The sequence below is a fragment of the Ranitomeya imitator genome, chromosome 5 (assembly GCF_032444005.1).
Source record: "Ranitomeya imitator isolate aRanImi1 chromosome 5, aRanImi1.pri, whole genome shotgun sequence".
NCBI classification, from domain to species: Eukaryota; Metazoa; Chordata; class Amphibia; order Anura; family Dendrobatidae; genus Ranitomeya; species Ranitomeya imitator.
Genome location: NC_091286.1, coordinates 190,537,240 through 190,561,785, shown reverse-complemented (window position 1 = coordinate 190,561,785; position 24,546 = coordinate 190,537,240). Strand labels below are relative to the sequence as shown.

General features: G+C 42.4%; 1 protein-coding gene across 2 annotated transcripts in view; it reads right to left on the bottom strand.

The window, feature by feature from the left end:
• Positions 1-24,546, bottom strand: part of LYST (lysosomal trafficking regulator) — a 604,516-nt gene that overhangs the window by 209,200 nt on the left and 370,770 nt on the right. For both annotated transcript variants that reach the window (XM_069769439.1, XM_069769441.1), the window contains exons 32-33: positions 18,062-18,138; positions 9,893-10,081 (exon numbers count right to left, since the gene is read on the bottom strand). In XM_069769439.1, coding sequence (XP_069625540.1) covers positions 9,893-10,081; positions 18,062-18,138 — 266 coding nt within the window. The remainder of the gene's footprint in view (positions 1-9,892; positions 10,082-18,061; positions 18,139-24,546) is intronic.

Genomic DNA, 24,546 nt, shown 5'->3' with positions numbered 1-24,546 from the left:
CTGATAATATTCTATCTCAGCAATAGGAAAGTCTGTCTTCACTGAATACACATTTTCTTGATGAATTTATACAAAATTAATCCAGAAGAAGAAAGAAGCAGATTTCTCTGATCAGATATATTACACAGTTGCTTAGTTTCATGTGTACTATGGATTTATGAAATAGAAATTAAAATGACAGTTACGTTTTAAGCACTGTAATTAAACTACCATATATACTTGAGTACAAGTATACTTACCTGCTCCCGGCACGCTTCCCTGCTTCTCCGATGGTCTCCGGGCGCCGGCAGCTCTTCCTGTGTTCAGCGGTCATGTGGTACCGCTCATTAAAGTAATAAATATGGACGCGACTCCACTCCCATAGGGGTGGAGTGCATAGTCATTACTTTAATGAGCGGTACCAATGCCCGCTGAACACAGGAACAAGCTGCAGGCGCCAGAGACCATCGCATTGGAGAAGCTGCCAGGGACCGTGCCGGGAGGGCGAGTATGACGGGGAGGGTGAGCATTGTGATATTCACCTGTCCCTGTTCCACAGCTGGGCTCGATCTTCTGCGTGACATTCAGGTCAGAGGGCACGATGATGTGGTTAGTGCACGCCCTCTGCCTGAACAGTCAGAGAATCGATAGACACAGTGGCGTGCAGCAGTGGAATGGGGACAGGTGAATATGGCAAGTGCCAGTGTCCCCGCCTGCACAGGAAAAGAGATGAGTACATCATTTTTTTAAAATCGCAGCAGCAGCATATGGGGCATAATATTCCATGGAGCATCTTATGAGGCCATAATCAACCTTTATGCAGCATTGTATGGGGCAAATATTTCTATGGAGCATCTCATGGGGCAAAATCAACCCTTGTGCAGCATTATATGGGGCAAATGTTTCTATGGAGCATCTCATGGGGCCATATTCAACCTTTATGCAGCATTATATGGGGCAAATGTTTCTATGGAGCATCTCATGGGGCCATAATCAACCTTTATGCAGCATTGTATGGGGCAAATGTTTCTATGGAGCATCTCATGGGGCCATAATCAACCTTTATGCAGCATTGTATGGGGCAAATGTTTCTATGGAGCATCTCATGGGGCCATAATCAACGTTTATGCAGCATTGTATGGGGCAAATGTTTCTATGGAGCATCTCATGGGGCCATAATCAACCTTTGTGCAGCATTATATGGGGCAAATGTTTCTATGGAGCATCTCATGGGGCCATAATCAACCTTTATGCAGCATTGTATGGGGCAAATGTTTCTATGGAGCATCTCATGGGGCCATAATCAACGTTTATGCAGCATTGTATGGGGCAAATGTTTCTGTGGAGCATCTCATGGGGCCATAATCAACCTTTATGCAGCATTGTATGGGGCAAATGCTTCTATGGAGCATCTTATGGGGCCATAATCCACCTTTGTGCAGCATTATATGGGGCATATTTTTGTATGAAGCATCTTATGGGGCCCATCATAAACTTAATGGAGCATTATATGGGGCATATTTTGTATGGAGCATCTTATGGAGCCCATCATGAACTGTATGGAGCACTATATGGGGCTCCTGATTCAATATGGATATTCAAAAACACTTAACCTACTGATGTCTTAATTCATTTTACTTTTATTGGTATCTATTTTTATTTTTGAAATTTACCAGTAGCTGCTGCATTTTCCACCCTAGGCTTATACTCAAGTCATTAAATTTTCCCAGTTTTTTGTGGCAAAATTAGAGGTCTCGGCTTATACTCGAGTATATGGGCTTAAAGGGAACCTGTCAGGTCCCCCATGCCCCAAGAACCACGAGCAGTTGTGCCTACATATGTAAATATCCTACCTATCAGTCCCTGTATTACATTATGCACATAAACAGATTTTTAGGCTATGTGCACACGTTCAGGTTTTTTCGCTTTTTTTCGCGGTAAAAACGCTATAAAAACTCATTAAAAACGCATACATTATGCATTCTATAATTTAGAATGCATTCTGCATGTTATGTGCACATGGATGCGTTTCTTTCCGTGAAAAAAACGCATCGCGGTAAAAAAATGAGCATGTTCATTATTTTTGCGGATTTTCGGCGTTTTTCCCGCAATTCTATGCATTTGGGAAAAAACGCACCAAAAACGCACCAAAAAAGCGTCAAAATCGCGGTAAAATCGCGGTAAAAACGCATGCAGATTTCTGGCAGAAATGTCCGGTTTTTGTCAGGAAAATTTCTGCAAGAAATCCTGACGTGTGCACATATCCTTAGAGAAAGTATTTCTAAAATCTGTTTATGATATGGAAATGAGGTCTTTGTCTAGTCAATGGGGTGTTAGTGTCCCCAGACTAGTCAGCCCACTAAGCAAGTTATCATACCCCTGTGGGTGTGATAACATGATTTACAAGATCTGGTGAGCACTATACATACGCCACACATTTGCGTGGCTTCTTTCTCTTGCTGCATTGATCTTTTGAAGCAGCGTGAAGGCTTCAGATGTCTTCTGCACGTCTGATCATGTGCAGTGTGCTGCATCTCTAAAGCTAAGAGGTATGCGCGAAACAAGTACAGCGCTAGCGATAACGCCGACTCTAAGTCATGTTATGATGCCCAGAAGTGCGTGATAACATGCTAAGTAGGCCAATTAGTGTGGGGACACTAACGCCCCTCGACTAGTCAAAGGCTTCATTTATATTTTGTAAATAGGCTTTAGAAAAACTTTTTCTAAATATCTGTTTATGTGGGTAATGTAATAAAGGTGCTGGGGACACGACAGTTAATGCTGCCTTTTCCCAGTTTACCCTGAGTAATCGTTTGGTGCATGAAATGGCCATAGGCTACTGACCAGCTGCATATTGTGTTTTGCATGCCTCTTGGCCATACAAAGAAAACGATCAATCTACTTTTTAATATCCTACAATTGAACTCTCAGAAATGATGCACCGCCCGTGTGAATACTGCCTCTATTCTCCATGCGGTTATCTTGTCAGAGAGCAGTGCCAACCTTATCTTCTATTGTCAATCTAAAAATAAAAAGTTATGGCTCTTTAAGTTTTATTTGCCCAATCTGCAGTTTGATGATACCTTGCAGACTGTATGCCTGGTATCTTACCACTATATATAAAAAATGGCGGAGATTTTTATATTCCTATTGTATTGTTTATAAAATAATAGTGTGGTGCCGTTATCCAGTCATGGCACGGTGGCATTATTTATTCCCTATAATGTGGTAATATTTAGTCACTGCATTAATTACCTGGATAAAGTGTTACGCTGGGGTGCCTAGGGTCAAACCAGTAGACTTAGGTAATCCAAGAGCAGCATGATGTCAATATAATCACTAGTGATGAGCGAATAGCATTGTTGCTCGGGTCTCCGAGCATTGTTAGTGCTCAGGGGTTTAGTTTTCATCGCCTCAGCTGCATGATGTACAGCTGCTGGACAGCCTGAATACATGTGGGAATTCCCTAACAAACAGGCATTCCTCACATGTATTCAGCCTGTCTAGCAGCCGTAAATCATGAGGCGATGAAAACTAAATCTCCGAGCACTAACAAATACTCTGAGACCACCCGAGCATGCTCGGGAAAACCCGAGCAAGGAGTATAATCGTTCATCACTAATAATCACCTAACAGATCATTTAACCAGTCGCTCCACTCCCCACTCAACCATCCGATTCTCACCGAATCTTGAGAACACTGGTGCTTATGCTAAAATCTCTGGGCCCCTGACATTGGGCCAGAATTTCTGACTTCTGGGAGGGTTATACGTAAGCGTGGAAAAGATCCCAGCGTCATGACATCACCGCACGATTTGCAAGTGCATGCGCAGAATGTCCCCAAACACTATTAAAGTCGGACATCCAGATACCCGGGGTTGCAGCACGAGCTGTGATGATGAAGAAGTTACGCCAACGACCAAATGGGTGACAGTGAATAGCAGAAAGGCTGGAGAGGTGAGTGGTGTCTATAAAAAGATTCATTTTAATGTGTAAGCAGCTGTATACATGCATACATGATGGAGACCCAGACATTTTTAATTTAGCTCAGGCTGCTCATGTCATACTGTGCTGATGCATCATGTATTGACAGTACAGAAGAGAAAGAAAAAGAAGCAAAGTGAAATAGGAAATTCAAGATTCTGAAGAGAAGAAATCAGGGTTTTGATATGTATGGAAATAAGTACACCTATAGTGTAATAAAAGTGCAGAGGATGAATATCATTCTTTATGTAATTTTAAACAGAAAGAAAAGTCTTTGGGAAAATACTGAATACTTATGACCATGTGATATTTCAGTTTTTCTTTTTAAATAAATTTGCCAAAATTTCTACATTTCTGTTTTTTTCAGTCAAGATGGGGTGCAGAGTACATTAATGAGAAAAAAGTGAACTTTTTGAATTTACCAAATGGCTGCAATAAAACAAAGTGAAAAATTTAAAGGGGTCTGAATACTTTCCATACCCACTGTACCTAAGAGTAAAAAATGGCACACAAAAAAAACAGTAAATATGGCTGCAGCATTGTTTTTTCAACCAAAAAATTAGCCAATTTTTCAAAATAATTTCTGTTGTGTGAATGCCACACACACACACACAATGCTTATTTAACAAAGCTGCAATATATCTGTATTGTGTAATATTTTTTGCCATCATATATGTATATATTTTTTAACCCCTTCAAGACGCAGCTCTTTTTAGTTTTTGCGCTTTCGTTTTTCGCTCCTCTCCTTCCCAGAGCCATAACTTTTTTACTTTTCCGTCAATATGGCCACGTAAGGGCGCATTTTTTGCAGGACAAGTTGTACTTTTGAACGACACCATTGGTTTTACCATGACTTGTACTAGAAAACGGGAAAAAAATTCCAAGTGTGGTAAAATTGCAAAAAAAGTTGCAATCCCACACTTGCTTTTTGTTTGGCTTTTTTGCTAGGTTCACTAAATGCTAAAACTGACCTGCCATTATGATTCTCCAGGTCAGTACGAGTTCATAGACACCAAACATGTCTAGGTTATTTTTTATCTAAGTGGTGAAAAAAAATTCCAAACTTTAAAAAAAAAAAAAAAAAAAAAAAAAAAAAATTGCGCCATTTTCCGATACCTATATCGTTTCTATTTTTTGGGATCTTGGGTCAGGTGAGGGCTTATTTTTTGCGTGCCGAGCTGATGTTTTTAATGATACCACTTGTCGCGGCGACCAAAAAAACGTAATTCTGGTGTTTTGAATTTTTTTCTCGCTACACCGTTTAGCGATCAGGTTAATTCTTTTTTTTATTTGATAGATCGAGGGATTATGAACACGGCAATGCCAAATATGTGTAGGTTTGATTTTTTTTTTAATTGTTTTATTTTGAATGGGGCGAAAGGGGGGTGATTTAAACTTTTATATTTTTTTTATTTTTTCATATTTTTTAAAACATTTTTTTAAATGCCATGCTTCAATAGCCTCCATGGGAGGCTAGAAGCTGGCATAGCCTGATCGGCTCTGCTACATAGCAGCGATCATCAGATCGCTCCTATGTAGCTGAATTACAGGCTTGCTATGAGCGCCGACCACAGGGTGCTGATCACAACAAGCCGGCATCAACAATCATAGAGGTCTCAAGGAGGCCTCAGGTTGTCATGCCAACGCATCGCTGACCCCCGATCATGTGACGGGGGTCGGCGATGCGCGCATTTCCGGCCTGATGGCTGGAAGCGGTAGTTAAATGCCACTGTCAGCTTTTGACAGCGGCATTTAACTAGTTAATAGCGGCAGTTCCACCTGCCCTTATTACGCGCACATGTCAGCTGTACAAAACAGCTGACCTGTCGCGAATTTGATGTGGGCTCATCGCCGGAGCCCACATGAAACCCCCTTTCATGCGCAGTACTCACAGAAATCGCATTTCAAACGCAGCGGTGGTGCTGTGAGATCACCGGAGTTCATCAGCTGATGAACTCATGTGATCTTTCTCACGGCAGCTTAGGGCTATACACTACGGGAGCGATGACAGCAGCCAGCTGAAACAGTCACATCTCTTAATGTGACTTTTTTACAAGTGAGATCGCCGTGGGACACTCTGAAATACGTGGACTACTGCGGATAGGAGAGTATCTGGTTGTCTATTATTTTTTATTGTTTACAGCAGAAAAGGGCATCTGGGATTAGGCGTTCGGCGAGTATAGTTTAATTTTTCAAATAATGGACCTAATTCTGGGTGTGTTTTTTATACAATATGACTATGGGGTTAGTAATGGGGGTGTCCAATAGACACCTCACAATTACTAACCTCTGGTCTTGATGTCATATGACATTACAAGGCTGATATAAACCCCAATATTATCACCCCACTTGCAATCGCACCAGGGCAAGTGCGAAGAGCGAGGCTAAGGGCCAGATTTGGTGCATCTTATGGATGTACCATTTCTGGGGTGGCCGAAAGCTGATGTTTTTAGTGTGGGAGGGGGTCAATATCCATGACCCCTTCCTATGCTCTTAATATCAGCCCGCAATTGTCTGTCTAGCCTATGCTGGTTAGATTTTACTTAAAAGGAGAAATAGGAGTTGTACTAGGTATATGCAAGGTAAAAGTATCAAAATTTATTGAAAGTTCACATGATATATATTCACATACGTTTACAAACATAAATAAAGTGATACACGTGCAAGGACAACACACCAGGGTAACCAGGACCCACCAATAGCCCTAGTCCGTTAGTGCCTATCAGTCAGTCTCATTATAAGGTGCATGTGCAAAAAATACTGTGGCACAGGTAAGTATGCCTACCGTCTAAACAGAAACCCTTTGTATGCATATCCCCACAAAGAGGCAATTGTAACCGCATAAAGGGTCGGCAGACACTTACCACTGGTAGGGGTAGGAGGGTCCTGGGCCGGGTGTTAGTAAAAGCCCCCCCCCCCCGATGTGTGTCTTAATCACTTGCCAGTAGTACCTTTTAAGGTCAAAGGATGTGTCACCTGTTAGTTCTGGGCCAATCCGAGTGGCTAGAGAGCGGCGCATGCGCATCGCGTGCCGCAGGTCCTGGAAGTGCAAAGGAGCGTCGCGCACTACTGCGCACGCGTGGGGAGTAAAAGAAATCTCCAGGCGTGCGAGCAAGGCAGAGAGACGCGCCGCTGCATACCAGGAGTCCCGGGCCGCGGCGCACATGCGCACAACCACTGCGTCACCAATGAATGATATGAAAACTGGTATATCAAGCCGGAAACCGGAAATACTAATAATAAGAACCAGAGCACCAGTCCCAATAATAGCATGAAGAACATATACAAAGGCACAGATAGCACAAATGCAGAGTAGAGGTAACACAAATCATAGGATTATGGTCTATCCTAGTTGGACTTTGGATACAGCTTCACACCACTTGCGCCACTTAAATAATTGTCGTGGAGTATGTGACAGAGGATTCTTACTTGAACTGGCGGAGAGAGAACTATCTGAAATATATTAAGCTGTACAATGTATGATTTGTGTTACCTCTACGCTCCTTTGCACTTCCAGGACCTGCGGCACGCGATGCGCATGCGCCGCTCTCTAGCCACTCGGATTGGCCCCGAACTAACAGGTGACACATCCTTTGACCTTAAAAGGTACTACTGGCAAGTGATTAAGCATCTCCCTTGAGAAAGCGGTCGATTAGGGACGCGAAATGCACGTCGGGGGGGCTTTTACTAACACCCGGCCCAGGACCCTCCTACCCCTACCAGTGGTAAGTGTCTGCCGACCATTTATGCGGTTACAATTGCCTCTTTGTGGGCATATGCATACAAAGGGTTTCTGTTTAGACGGTAGGCATACTTACCTGTGCCACAGTATTTTTTGCACATGCACCTTATAATGAGACTGACTGATAGGCACTAACGGACTAGGGCTATTGGTGGGTCCTGGTTACCCTGGTGTGTTGTCCTTGCACGTGTATCACTTTATGTATGTTTGTAAACGTATGTGAATATATATCATGTGAACTTTCAATAAATTTTGATACTTTTCCTTGCATATACCTAGTACAACTCCTATTTCTCCTTTTAAGTATGTTGCTCTGAGTGGGTATACTTTTTCTTCTTGCTATATGGGCTAACTGTAGTCCTTCCTGCTGACGAAAATATGTCAGAGAGGTTTTTGTGGCTGCTGGTTAGATTTTATAGGGGGACCCCCATGTCAAGTTTGTTTCTGGAGTCCCCCTTATAAACTAGCCAGTAAAGGCTAAGCAAACAGCTGTGAGATGATATTAATAGCCTGGGAACCTTTATGGCTATTGGCTCCTTCCGAGAATATTAACATTAGCCATTGTCTTTCACTCTACTAGTTATGAAAATTAATTGGAAGCCCACTTAATTTTTCTTTTTCATTTTTTGTAAAAATTAAGTACCGCTGTTCACGCTGATTTCTGCCAGTTGCTGTTTCGTTACAGCCTTTATAGGTTCATTCTGTTAACGCTCCTACATTGGCTGGTCACAGTGTGTGTGCATTTAACTCTTTACTTACTGGTTTAGAAAGGGTGTTTGGCTGATACCTCTTTATTACTAAACCTTGGGCTTGGTGTCTGCGACAGCTGCTGACACCAAACCCTAATCCCATTACCATGACACTACTGCTTCAGAATGCAAAAAGAAGGAATTGAACCAGGAAATCACATCATTAATTTTTTTTTTCCAAATATCTTTATTTAGCTAAAAAAAAATCATTGCTGTACAAAAAAACATGCAAAAACGCACCTAAAAAGCATGTTTTTGCTGCAGCGTTTTTGCTGTCTAGAGAGGCTCAAACCTTGCAGAAATGTCTGCAAGCAAAAACTCACTGTGGGTACATACCCTTAGATTACATGAAAATAAGAAAATTTGTAATTGACCTGTTTTTATTCTGCCGCTGCTGCAAGAGCTTTTATCTTACGGCTGAGCAACATTGCCGTATAACTCGTGTGTTAATCACATCACACTGCACAGACTGGCCTGGCACCTCCCCTAACCTGAGCAAGACAGCGTGATGTATTTTTATGCAGCTGTCAAGCTCAGGTCAGGAGAGCCGACAGCCAGTAGGAGTTTTACGATGCGATTCTCCCACGAGAAATACAGTAGTCTGTCTCTGCCCTTTCATAGTTTACAGCTTCTTGACAAGAAAACTAACCACTAGAGCTTTGCCAAATATGAGCAGAAACTACAATCCAGGCGTGGAACTTAACTTGTGTGGTACCAGACACTTCTCTCCATCCCATTGCTTTCTATACAACAGTTAGCTGATCATCTCCCTCATGCACCCTCTGAAATTCTGATCTTTTATCAGTCCTGCAAAATCATCAGCAATAGAATTTTCCAGAGCAGTTCTCGGAATCAACGCTTCTTGTTCCAAGACACTTCTCTCTATTTGCAAATACCAGTGTACACTTCAGAACTAGTGCAGTGACAGACCATTTATTCCTAGCATCACTAGCTTAGGAAAAGGAAACGGTCACTCAAGAAGCTCTCGCAGCTCAGCAATAAGAAAGTGACACGCCTGGAGAACTCTGAATGGCTCAGTATACAACTGCTTGCCTCAGATGAAATATTACTGTAGGGCATGAAGATGATATTTAGGTATACGCTAAGGTGTTGATTAGGGACAAGGAATGGTTTGAGTCAGTGGCTCACCAGTGCATCTGCTGGTTCCCGGAAGGACCAGTCTGATCCTATGTGGGTGTAGGCCTATTCTATGTCTACAGATTTCAGCTTCTGTATTCCTCAGTATAGCATAAGACCCTCGATTAACACCGACCACTGCAGTGGAAAGTCAGCTGTAATATATAAGCTGACAACTGCTGACAATGGGGTGGCTACACCTTCTGTGCCCATGGCAGCTATTTATTATTGTGCTGTAAGCATATCCCGCTAGTAATGTAAAAGAAAGCATTCTAACCAACTATTAGTAATTACTTACTTACCTGTCATGAGTCATTTGCTGGACAAGTTCTTGCCAATGTCGACTTGCACTCAAATCAACCTTGTACATATTGCGAATGTGTTGAATAACATTTTTTCTCTCCATTCCCTGAGACAAACACACACTCTGAGTTATTTCACCAGCTATTTTGGAAATCTCTTTCAATTTTGAGTCTAGACGTTGGAAAAGTCTGTGAAGCAGGATGAAAATAAAAAAGTTAATATAATGAAAATGCCATTAACTCTTCCATCAAAAAAAGTGTATTGTCAGTACATTTGCCTGACAGGTGCTCCTTCAATAGGCGCTTCTGGTCAGTAACAGTGTATTCACATGCCAGGATTTGTTGAAAAATAGAAGAAACACATGTTGCATTTTGCCTCAAATTTAGTTAAACTTAGAACTTGTGGTCACATATACCCTGTGGAGTATTGCTAATAAGAGAAGAAGGAGGCCGTCGTATCATCTGGAGACTACTAACTGGTAACATCTGGACATCTGCAGCCCATAAAACACACTTGCCAGTGGACTAGTAAATGAAAAAGGCTAGAAATATTTATGAAGTATAGTGATAGTTTAATATGATCCATGCATTTGTATAAGTATTTGTGTAAATCAATCCTGCTTGTGAAGAAGTATGCGTATAAAGCTGTTGTGTAAACGCCTATATGAAGGAGATCCTGAAACTTGTCATGTACCATTGGAGTTCACCATTAGGACCTGAAGAGATTAATTTTCCCTCATCTTCTTAGAGCAAAAGGAAAATCTCAGTGTGGATCAAAGGGGTATAGAATTGTTTACGAATATTTTTTAGGAAAACTATCCTGTCTCCAATGAGACACACACCAATACTCCCTCTGCCCTAAAAGTATTTGGGGAAATGGATGTTTTAAATGTAATGCAAAAAGAAACCTACATTGGAGATGCCACAGAAGGTGGATGCAATGAGTTCCATTTCCTAAAAATAACAATTGCACATAATTGTTTAGATCAGTAGCTAAATGGAATGCATGTGTGTAATGACAGTACAGCCCTAATCTTGAGGCTGGGAAAATATTCAGAAAAGTTCCCAGGCTCGAGTTCATATGAGTACAACCAGCCGAGGGCGCATCACCGCGAATGACGGTAACCACAGGTCATTGACCTAGTTTCCATTCATTCGCTAGGGTTTTACAGGCACGAGCACAGCTGCATTATAGCAGAGCTCCTGCCTGTAAAAAAAATTAACCCCTTCAGATGGATTTACATCGTGGGACGTGACAGATCGTCGGAAGGTAGATTTCAGTGGTTTTCCTATCTATCAGGTATGTATATTGTTGTTTTTTTATTTTTCCTTTGTTACAGAGCGAGGGTCTTCAGGTGGATTGAGAGAGCAATAAAATATTTAAACAACCTGTGTGTTTATTTCATTAAAATACTTTTTAATAATGTGTGTTTTTTTTTAACCCTTTCATACAATTGGATTAATAATGGATAGGTGTCAGAATTGACGCCTCTCCATTATTAATCTGGCTTAATGTCACCTTACAATAGAAAGGTGACATTAACCCTTCATCACCCCATATCCCACCGCTACACGGGAATGGGAAGAGAGTGGCCAAGTGCCAGAATAGGCGCATCTTCCAGATGTGCCTTTTCTGGGGTGGCTGGGGGCAGATGTTTTTAGCCAGGGGGGCCAATAACCATGGACCCTCGCCAGGCTATTAATATCTGTCCTCAGTCACTGGCTTTACTACTCTGGTGGAGAAAATTGTGCGGGAGCCCACACCAATGTTTTCCGCCATTTAACCCTTTATTTTAATAGCTAGAGCGCCCAAATTTTGCACATACACACTACTAACATTAGTAGTGTTGAATATGCAAAAAAGTGGGGATATGAGATGGTTTTCTGTATGTAAACCATGTCTCATATCATGTCGAGTTTAGGAAGGAGATCGCAAAAGCCGGCAATTGAATTACTGGCTTTAAAGCTATGTAGCGCTGTATTAAATATTAATATATATACATATATGTGTCTCAATGACATACAGTACAGACCAAAAGTTTGGACACACCTTCTCATTTAAAGATTTTTCTGTATTTTCACGACTATGAAAATTGTAAATTTACACTGAAGGCATCAAAACTATGAATTAACACATGTTAAACAACTGAAAATATGGCTTATATTCTAGGTTCTTCAAAGTGGCCACCTTTTGCTTTGATGACTGCTTTGCACACTCTTGGCATTCTCTTGATGAGCTTTAAGAGGTAGTCACCGGAAATAGTCTTCCAACAATCCTGAAGGAGTTCCCAGAGATGCTTAACACTTGTTGGCCCTTTTGACTTCACTCTGCGGTCGAGCTCACCCCAAACCATCTCAATTGGGTTCAGGTCTGGTGACTGTGGAGGCCAGGTCATCTGGCGAAGCACCCCATCACTCTCCTTCTTGGTCAAGTAGCCCTTACACAGCCTGGAGGTGTGTTTGGAGTCATTGTCCTGTTGAAAAATAAATGATGGTCCAACTAAACGCAAACTGGATGGAATAGCATGCCGCTGCAAGATGCTGTGGTAACCATGCTGGTTCTGTTTGCCTTCAATTTTGAATAAAACCCCAACAGTGTCACCAGCAAAGCACCCCCACACCATCACACCTCCTCCTCCATGCTGCACGGTGGGAACCAGGCATGTAGAGTCCATCCGTTCACCTTTTCTGAGTCGCACAAAGACACGGTGGTTGGAACCAAAGATCTCAAATTTGGACTCGTCAGACCTAAGCACAGATTTTCACTGTTCTATTGTCCATTCCTTGTGTTCTTTAGCACAAACAAGTCTCTTCTGCTTGTTGCCTGTCCTTAGCAGTGGTTTCCTGGCAGCTATTTTACCATGAAGACCTGCTACACAAAGTCTCCTCTTAACAGTTGTTGTAGAGATGTGTCTGCTGCTAGAACTCTGTGTGGCATTGACCTGGTCTCTAATCTGAGCTGCTGTTAACCTGCTTTTTCTGAGGCTGGTGACTCGGATAAACTTATCCTCAGAAGCAGAGGTGGCTCTTGGTCTTCCTTTCCTGGGGCCGTCCTCATGTTAGCCAGTTTCTTTGTAGCGCTTAATGATTTTTGCAACTGCACTTGGGGACACTTTCAAAGTTTTCCCAATTTTTCGCACTGACTGACCTTCATTTCTTAAAGTAATAATGGCCTCTCGTTTTTCTTCACTTAGCTGCTTTCCTCTTGCCATAATACAAATTCTAACAGTCTATTCAGTAGGACTATCAGCTGTGTATCCACAAGACGTCTGCACAACACAACTGATGGACCCAACCCCATTTATAAGGCAAGAAATCCCACTTATTAAACCTGACAGGGCACACCTGTGAAGTGAAAACCATTTCCGGTGACTACCTCTTGAAGCTCATCAAGAGAATGCCAAGAGTGTGCAAAGCAGTCATCAAAGCAAAAGGTGGCTACTTTGAAGAACCTAGAATATAAGACATATTTTCAGTTGTTTCACACTTTTTTGTTAAGTATATAATTCCACATGTGTTAATTCATAGTTTTGATGCCTTCAGTGTGAATATACAATTTTCATAGTCATGAAAATACAGAAAAATCTTTAAATGAGGTGTGTCCAAACTTTTGGTCTGTACTGTATATATATATATATATATATATATATATATATATATATATATATATATATACCTATTCTATGTGTACACATTTATTCTACCTATTCTATTGTAAGCTGTCAGTGTGATTTTACTGTACACGGCACTGAATTGCCGGCTTTTCTATAGAACACCACTGCATATTTCTCGCAAGTCACACTGCTGGTCTGTGTGTAATCCGTATTTTTCTGGCCCCTATAGACTTTCATTGGCATATTTTTTGCGCAATACGGTGACAAACGTAGCATGCTGCGATTTTCTACGGCCATAGAAGACCGTATAATACGGATCAGTAAAATACGGGTGATAGGAGCTGGGGCATAGAGAATCATTGCACCGTATGCAATCCGTATTTTCTGCACCTCTCTTACGTCCGTAAAACACGGTAGTGTGAGGCCGGCCTTAAAGTCCACACACCCAGCCAGGATCCCCATTTCCATGTAACATGCCATGGCATGAAGCACAAGCACCTTGCCCATGGCTACTACTCCGTGCCACGTTACACTTGGCATAGTTGGCACAACTGAGTCTTGCAAAAGAAAGAACTAAGAAATGCGGAGAAGACTCGAGAAACATAGAAAATGGTAGTGAAAGAATGTTTAGAGATTGCGCCAGGAATGGATCCCAAGATGGCAGTTTGTGGTACAGCACATAAAGAAACTGTCCAGAGTAGGTGTAGAGGACGCAGAGGATCGTTCAGCCCTCCAGAGGTTTCACCTTCAGAAGGGAGTGTCTTGAGAATGACCAGCCAATTGTGGAAGGTGCATGCTATAAGAAGGTGAGATGGAAAAGAAATGCCTGCCCATCGAGATGTGACGAGAGAAAACAGGCAGAGGCACTAGATAAATGGGATGAACTGTGAAACAAAGCACCGCCCAGTGAAAGGTGAAGCAGTGATGGGAAGCGTGCAGCAACAAGGAGGTCGGCATCATTAGTCTACTGGGAGAAGGAGAGTGAAAAGTACTATACCAGGAGAGAGAGAATTATAGTGATGGCAGAAGAAGCCCGGAGGAGTGGTGGGCTGGAAGACGCCTATGTTCTCCTTGTGCCTAAAAGGGACCCAAGAGGAGCCGGCGAGAGCAGCGGATACCGGGGATCAGGACAACTCCAAGAAGAGTGAGGTAGGCAACGTACCTAGTTCACAGTCAGGTGTTGGGGAAGCACGAGGTTGCTTGTGTCAGTTAATGGAGCTGGTGGAGCCATATTTACAGCATGACACATTGGAGGGAATGATGACCCGCATAGCTGACGGTATGGAATAGACGCCACCGAGGAAGGTGTTTCTGTGTGTCCAGGATTGAAAAGAAGCACAAGAGTCCGAGGCTTGACGTCCGAAGGAGAGATGAGGCCGGGAGATCTAGCGGAGATGGTCACCCATTCCCCTAAAGGGAAGTGCAATGCGGGACTGGAGCTGGAGGTCGAGCCTCTTACCTTGGCCTGGTTCGCGACTCATGAAAGGGCAAAGTGGCTAGTGGCCTTATAGTCTAAAAGTAGCAATCTGTAACAAAGCTACACCTACGATGGCGAGGGTCACACAGCCAGGGACCGGCGGATCAAATGGTAGTGGAAGAGAAAAGGAGAGAGGAGTCTGCAAAGGCCTGGATTGATGGACCTGAAGGAGATCGTTTGGTTCACCGACAGACACAAAGAATGGTCCTGTCCCTTGATAAAAATGCAGGGGTACGACTTCCTTGAGGATGAGCATACCAGACACATCATGTGTGTGAATCACTGGTCTGGTAAACGGGACTATTTGCCCTCTCCTATGCACAGCTTAGAACCCAGGAAGTGGGTGAGATTCCTGAAAGAGGATGGGCCTAGGGGATGCTATTCGGTGGCCTTCTCCCTAGTGAAGACGGAGTCTTGCGGAGAGGGAAAGCTCCAGGAGGTAAAAAAGGAAAAGTGACTTGTGGAAACAGAAGGGTTAGTATGTGATGTTGTTCCATGGGAAAACAGAAACCTCCATGAAGATGAATGACTACTGTCTGCTGTACATGGTTTCTCATAAATTATTATTTAATAAAAATAATTTTATTTATGAACTATGGTCTCCCTCACTGAACTCTGTAGCATCAGATCCTGGCTGACAGAATGAGTCTGCAAGGGTGTATAGCCATCACAGTAAAAGTCCACACACCCAGCCAGCACCCCCATTTCCATGTAGCGTGCAGCTTGAAGCAAGAGTACCTCACCCACGGCTACTGTTCTGAGCCACATTACACAGTAAAGTATCAGCTATAGTGTCTAGTTGACAGTTGCTGCATTTTCCTTTTTTAAGGCGGGGATGTTATTTTCTTATTTCTCAGGTCTGTAAAAAGACATTAGCATTGGTGGTAAATATGGGATTAACATGGCTGTGTACCTTTTTATATTCACTGTATAATACATGACATAATATTCTACAAAATACAACTAGAAAAATATCACTTGCAGAGATGTCACTGAAGCCCCGTTATAATTAAAAAATGATAATGAGTAGCCATGTCACATGAGGCGATGCATCTCATAACTATAACTAAGTTCCTAGGTTAGTGTAGACCTTGCAAATTTGTAGGGTCCCTCGTCAAATCATGTATTCCTGCTTGTTTAGGTTTCGTCATTCACAAAGTAGGTGTAGCTCATGTCCAAATTTTGGCTGCACTCGGCACACGAATGGTAGACAATGTACTATAATTGGTCTTAAAGGGAATCTGTCAGCAGATTTTTGCTATGTAATCTGAAGACAGGAGGAGATAGAGGCAGAAACACAAAACTCAGGGATGTGTCACTTGTCAAAGTGTGTATTGTTGTTTACTAACTGTGAATGATATATCATGATTTATCACTAAGAGATTAACATTGCTGGACTACCTTAGTCCAGCAACGCCCCCATTATAAGAACATCTCAGCTCTGCTTCATTCTAAATCTACAAGCTCTGATTGTGTAAGAACTGCTGCACCCAGTAATTTAAGTGATACATCGTTGGATTCAGCTTCTTCTTGCCTACATCTGTGCTCAGATGAGGTTGCAAAAACCTGCTGACAGATTCCCTTTAAGGGACATTAGGCAAACTTGATTATAGATGTGGCTCCTGCAGTCCATACGTCTGGCCACTACACACATAGATTACACATGTTTACTTGCCCCGCAGACCTGTCACATCCTGGAAGTGGAGGGTGAGTAGCGGAAAAAACCTGCATTTCCTCCTTTCGTCTTTACAGACTGAGCTGCTACTTGGATCGATTTACAGCGGAGCAGTCAGTACAAAGCTGACCCTGTATACAGCGGGATCTGGATGTTTCGCCCCCGGGTACATTTCGCCCTGTTTGTGCCCTGTTTTGCCCCCAGAATTTTGTGTTCGGATGTTTCACCAGTTTGTCCTTGTTGTTCGTGAATTCCCGTCCATCATCAATCCACATGTCACAAAAGTACTGTACAGAGTGCTGCACTTTTGTCATATGTTAATCAACTGTTTCCATCTGACATCACGGGGAACCGCTAGACTGCACTCTGTGACCCAAGGAGCTGCAGCTGCGACAGGTAAACAAAATGTTCGAGGGCAAAATGCACCCGGGGCAAACTGCTGGGGGCTATCTGCTGGGGGCGAAACAACCTATAATCCAACAGACTGTCCATCAAGATATCCATCCGGGATACACATGAAAATTTGTGCTCTTACACAAAATGCTGATGCCAATGCAGGAGCGCCAAAAGTGGAGAGTCAATGTCTGGAGTTGTCTTCTTGTCTTCTCAGTGGTGCTTTCCTCGACTGATCCTACTGGTACATTCCCTTAAAATGTTCATAACGTGTGCAAGTTGAATAATAGAAAAGTGAATCTTTCTCTCTTTCTCTATTATAAAGATATGGAAGGGCAGACTGTATGAAAGGTTAGCACAAGGCTTTGTGGTAAGTCATTGGATTTCAAGAATGTTTGGATGACTTCCCAGCAATATTTATTACAATCATTCTTACTTGGTATGTCTCCAATCAGTGTTTTGACAATGGCAAAACAGAAGCCTGTTTTTTTGGCACCTATCCATTCTATTTTTCTATTCACTTGGTTTATTTTATCGTACCAGATAAAGATCAACCCGATGTGAATGTAGAGGTGGAGTATGTGTTCTATGAGAGTGAGAAGCGTTTAAGATGGGAACATCCCCTTAAGTAAAACCCCCTTAAGTAGCTACTGCACCTGTCAAGCAACAAAACATGTGTTGACTAGTGATGAGCGAGTGTACTCGTTGCTCGGGTGATCTCCGAGTATTTGTTAGTGTTCGGAGATTTAGTTTTCATCGCCGGAGCTGAATGATTTACAGCTACTAGCCTGCTTGATTACATGTGAGGATTCCCTAGCAACCAGGCAACCCCCACATGTACTTAGGTTGGCTACTAACTGTAAATCATTCAGGTCTGAGACCATCAAGATTCAGTTATACGAGATTAAAGTTAACGAGATTCAGTTAAACAAGATTCTCGTACATGTACCAGAAATACAACAATTGGGAACACAAAATAATTGAAACACATTTAATAAATATTTTCTTACTTTTGTTGATTATTTACAATTGTTTTCTTCCAAGCTTCTTTGTTGGTTATCTCTTCATCCTTATATTTTTCCTGTTCCTGAAAATAAAATGAACAAAATATGTAGCAACGTGATGAATATGAATAACATTGATGTTTATCTAACAAAACCCCTGCAGGAGCCCTTTCTGGCATAAAGTCCTAAACAAGATGAATTAAAAGCAAAAATGGAGATTGTTGTTCTAAACAATCATGGGAAGGCTTGTGGTTATGTAGTGGCAAGTGAAGAATTGTGGATGTTTTGGTTATAGAGCAAAGAGAACAAATGTGGCCTCACTGTTCAAGTATTTTAAAAGGTCACAGGATTGCGGTTCATAAAAATGCAATGTTGTGGCTTTAGATCCTTCTATACATCATTATATTGCATCCCAATACCTGTCCTACTATTTAGAGATGTATAGTACATATACAGTACTACACAGATTAAAGAATTTTTAGGCAGGGAGGAGGGACTGGGAGTCTCCACACAAGAAGCCTGCGGCTAGGATCCTGTCGAGGTTGCTGGTATAAAGGGGGTGGGTGCCGATCCTGCTGGGGAGCAAAACAAACAGAGGAAGGAGGATCTGTTTCCAGCACACCAACCAGGTAAAAGTAAAGATTTTAGGGTGATTAAGGGCGCACTGCAGCACCAGAAACACATCAGGTTGTTTTTAAATGTTTTATTTTTAATCATGTTGGAATAAAATCTTGGCATTTACCTGGTTGGTCTGCCGGAAACATATCCTCCTTCCTTCCTCCTAAGGAATTTTTAATTATGGCTGTTGAATGTATTTTATATTACAACTATTTTCCCATGCCAAATATATATATATATATACAGTGGGGCAAAAAAGTATTTAGTCAGTCAGCAATAGTGCAAGTTCCACCACTTAAAAAGATGAGAGGCGTCTGTAATTTACATCATAGGTAGACCTCAACTATGGGAGACAAACTGAGAAAAAAAAATCCAGAAAATCACATTGTCTGTTTTTTTAACATTTTATTTGCATATTATGGTGGAAAATAAGTATTTGGTCAGAAACAAACAATCAAGATTTCTGGCTCTCACAGACCTGTAACTTCTTCTTTAAGAGTCTCCTCTTTCCTCCACTCATTACCTGTAGTAATGGCACCTGTTTAAACTTGTTATCAGTATAAAAAGACACCTGTGCACACCCTCAAACAGTCTGACTCCAAACTCCACAATGGTGAAGACCAAAGAGCTGTCAAAGGACACCAGAAACAAAATTGTAGCCCTGCACCAGGCTGGGAAGACTGAATCTGCAATAGCCAACCAGCTTGGAGTGAAGAAATCAACAGTGGGAGCAATAATTAGAAAATGGAAGACATACAAGACCACTGATAATCTCCCTCGATCTGGGGCTCCACGCAAAATCCCACCCCGTGGGGTCAGAATGATCACAAGAACGGTGAGCAAAAATCCCAGAACCACGCGGGGGGACCTAGTGAATGAACTGCAGAGAGCTGGGACCAATGTAACAAGGCCTACCATAAGTAACACACTACGCCACCATGGACTCAGATCCTGCAGTGCCAGACGTGTCCCACTGCTTAAGCCAGTACATGTCCGGGCCCGTCTGAAGTTTGCTAGAGAGCATTTGGATGATCCAGAGGAGTTTTGGGAGAATGTCCTATGGCCTGATGAAACCAAACTGGTACTGTTTGGTAGAAACACAACTTGTCGTGTTTGGAGGAAAAAGAATACTGAGTTGCATCCATCAAACACCATACCTACTGTAAAGCATGGTGGTGGAAACATCATGCTTTGGGGCTGTTTCTCTGCAAAGGGGCCAGGACGACTGATCCGGGTACATGAAAGAATGAATGGGCCATGTATCGTGAGATTTTGAGTGCAAACCTCCTTCCATCAGCAAGGGCATTGAAGATGAAACGTGGATGGGTCTTTCAACATGACAATGATCCAAAGCACACCGCCAGGGCAACGAAGGAGTGGCTTCGTAAGAAGCATTTCAAGGTCCTGGAGTGGCCTAGCCAGTCTCCAGATCTCAACCCTATAGAAAACCTTTGGAGGGAGTTGAAAGTCTGTGTTGCCAAGCGAAAAGCCAAAAACATCACTGCTCTAGAGGAGATCTGCATGGAGGAATGGGCCAACATACCAACAACAGTGTGTGGCAACCTTGTGAAGACTTACAGAAAACGTTTGACCTCTGTCATTGCCAACAAAGGATATATTACAAAGTATTGAGATGAAATTTTGTTTCTGACCAAATACTTATTTTCCACCATAATATGCAAATAAAATGTTAAAAAAACAGACAATGTGATTTTCTGGATTTTTTTTTCTCAGTTTGTCTCCCATAGTTGAGGTCTACCTATGATGTAAATTACAGACGCCTCTCATCTTTTTAAGTGGTGGAACTTGCACTATTGCTGACTGACTAAATACTTTTTTGCCCCACTGTATATATATATATATATATTTTTTTTTTTTTGTTTTGTTACAGTAACACAGAGTTTGTATGGGAGCAAAAGTCTCTCTCGCACTCACTAATATTGATATATACAGATGGGATCCATTATATTTTTTGACAATTCCAATCCATTTGCTCCTCACATGGTGAAGTGCAGTATGTCAGTGGAAGCGGACTCTTTTTTAGATTATGTCAGTAACAATCCATTCAATTTGGAATGTACAGGTAAGTTTCACTAATCACAAATTAATTGCAAATATGGATAAATATATGGTTATATATGGTTCTGTTATAATAATCTTTTTATTCTGCCAATCATGCTTTACACACTGACGTTTGTGATAAAATATTAACCAGTTCCTTGTTGTGGAACTTTTGGCCTGATCACTTCTTTTAAACATTTTCTGACATACATCTGTCTCATATGCAATCAGGGTGGCTTTTTGGACAATATCTACTTTACTCTGTATATTTGGGGTACAATAGGGTTAACAGGGTGAGCCAAAGACGAGTGGGGGCACCATACCACAGATAAATATAGGGATTGCTTGTAGGGCTCATTAGTCCATACATATTGTAATTTGACTTTTCCTGAATAAGACTCTTATCGTACTCACTATTGTCTTTCACATATTTGTATCTATTGAAATATAGACTGAGGTCTTTTCATTTTAAAGTTTCTAAAATTATAAGTTATATTTTAGGGGTCCATTTTTTCTTGGTTTGTGTCTTTGATTGGAACCACCACTTGTTATCATTTTTTTCTGGTTGTACTCTCTTCACATATGAGAGCAGGTTCACATTGAGCACATGTGACAGACATGACAGAGTCTAGAGACGCCGTGAAGCACGTTCTGCTGCCTGCAACATCCTCCAGCATGACCGGTTTAGCAGTGGGTCAGTAATGTTGTGGGGAGGTATTTCAGAGGTACCCTGACTGCCATTAGGTACCGGGATGAGATCCTTAGAACTATTGTGAGACTATATGCAGGTGCAGCAGGACTGGAGTTCCATCTGAAGCATGACAATGCTAGGCCTCATGTGGCTGAAGTGTGTCAGCGGTTCCAGCATGATGAAGGCATTGATGCTATGGACTGACCTGCCCGTTCCCCAGACCTGAATCCAATCAAGCACATCTGGGACATCATGTCTCATTCCATCCACCAAAGCCACGTTGCACCACAGACTGCCCAGGAGTTGACTGAGGCTTTAATCCAGGTCTGGGAGATCATTCAGAAGAACATCCACTGCCTCATCAGTAGCATGCCCAGGTGTTGTAGGGTGGTCATACAGGCATGTGAAGGCCACACACACTAATGAACCTCATTTTATTGACTTGAGACATTTCCACTGAAGTTGGATAAGCCTATAATTAGATTTTCCACTTTTATTTTGAGTATTATTCCAAACCCAGACCTCTATAGGATATTAATTTTGATTGACATTGATCGTTTTTATGTTTTATTGTTCTCAACACATTCCACTATGCAATGAATAAAGAATTGCAACAGGAATATTTCATTCAGTGATATCTAGGACGTCGTATTTTAGAGTTCCTTTTATTTTTTTGAGCACTGTATTATGCTAATGCCCCATCATATGATTTTATAAAACTACAGTTTTTGTATATGGTTTTGTATTTATGTACTTGTGTACAAAATTAGAATATCAAAAAAAAATTATTTATTTCAGTTCTTCAATACAAAAAGTGAAACCCATATATTATATAGAGTCATTACAAACAGAGTGATGTATTTCAGGTGTTCATTTCTGTAAATGTTGATGATTATGGCTTACAGCCAATGAAAACCCAAAAGTCATAAATTAGAATACTTTATAACACCAGCTTGAAAAATTATTTTAAAATCCGAAATGTTGGCCTACTGAAATATATGGTCAGTAAATGCACTCAATACTTGGTCGGGGCTCCTTCTGCATCAATTACTGCATCAATGTGGCGTGGAGGCGATCAGCTTGTGGAACTGCTGAGGTATTATGGAAGCCCAGGTTGCTTTGATAGCAGCCTTCAGCTCGTCTGCATTATTGGGTCTGGTGTCTCTCATCTTTCTCTTGACAATACCACATAGATTCTCTATAAGGTTAAGGTCAGACGAGTTTGCTGGCCAATCAAGCAGTGATACTGTTGTTTTTAAACCAGGTATTGGTACTTTTGGAAATGTAGATAGGTGCCAAGTCCTGCTGGAGAATGAAATTTCCATCTCCACAAAGCTTGTCGGCAGAGGGAAGATTGAAGTGCTCTAAAATGTCCTAGTAGACGGCTGAGCTGACTTTGGTCTTGATAAAACACAGTGGACCTACACCAGCAGATGACATGGCTCCACAAACCATCACTGATTGTGGAAAATACACACTAGACCTCAAGCAGCTTGGATTGTGTACCTCTCCACTCTTCATCCAGACTATGGGACCTTGATTTCCAAATGAAATGCAAAACTTACCGTATATACTCGAGTATAAGCCGAGATTTTCAGCCCACTTTTTTTGCTGAAAGTCCCCCCTCTCGGCTTATACTCGAGTCATACCCAGGGGTCGGCAGGGGAGGGGGAGCGGGGGCTTTGTAATTATACTCACCTACCCCTGGCGTGGTCCCTGCAGGTCCCTGGCTTCCCGGCGCCGGCAGCTTCCTCCTGTACTGAGCGGTCACATGGTACCGCTCATTACAGTAATGAATATGCGGCTCCACCTCCCATAGAGGTGGAGCCGCATATTCATTACTGTAATGAGCGGTAACGGTGACCGCTCACTACAGGAAGAAGCTGCAGTGCCGGGGAAGCAGGGACTGCACAGCGCCAGCAGCAGGTAAGTATAACGTGGAGGTGGTGCGCTGCGCGATAGTCACCTGCTCCTCGTTCCGGCACCGATCCATCTGCAGCAGTGGCGCTCAGGTCAGAGGGTGCGGTGATGTAGTCAGTGCGCGCCCTCAGCCTGAACGTCAGTGCTGAAGATGGAGCGGCACCGGAACGATGAACACGTGAATATTGAAAGCGCCGGGGGCCTGAGCGACGGAGAGGTGAGTATGTGATTTTTTTTTTTTTTATCACAGCAAATGGGGCAAGTGTCTGTATGGAGCATCTATGGGGCCATAACGTTTGTGCAGCACTATAAGGGGCCATAACGTTTGTGCAGCACTATATGGGGCCATAACGTTTTTTACAGCACTATAAAGGGCCATAACGTTTGTGCAGCACTATAAGGGGCCATAACGTTTGTGCAGCACTATAAGGGGCCATAACGATTGTGCAGCACTATATGGGGCCATAACGTTTGTGCAGCACTGTATGGGGCCATAACGTTTGTGCAGCACTGTATGGGGCCATAACGTTTGTGCAGCACTATAAGGGGCCATAACGTTTGTGCAGCACTATATGGGGCCATAACGTTTGTGCAGCACTATAATGGGCCATAACATTTGTGCAGCACTATAAGGGGCCATAACGTTTGTGCAGCACTATAAAGGGCCATAACGTTTGTGCAGCACTATATGTGGCCATAACGTTTGTGCAGCACTATATGGAGCCATAATGTTTGTGCAGCACTGTATGGGGCCATAACATTTGTGCAGCACTATATGGGGCCATAACGTTTGTGCAGCACTGTATGGGGCCATAACATTTGTGCAGCACTATATGGGGCCATAACGTTTGTGCAGCACTGTATGGGGCCATAACATTTGTGCAGCACTATATGGGGCCATAATGTTTGTGCAGCACTGTATGGGGCCATAACATTTGTGCAGCACTATATGGGGCCATAACGTTTGTGCAGCACTATATGGGGCAAGTGTCTATATGGGGCCATAACGTTTGTGCAGCACTGTATGAGGCAAGTGTCTGTATGGGGCCATAACATTTGTGCAGCACGATATGGGGCAAGTGTCTGTATGGGGCCATAATCAACGTTTGTGCAGCACTATATGGGGCAAATATCTTTATGGAGCATCTTATGGGGCCATAATCAGCATTTGCGCAGCATTATATTGGGTAAATATGTCTAT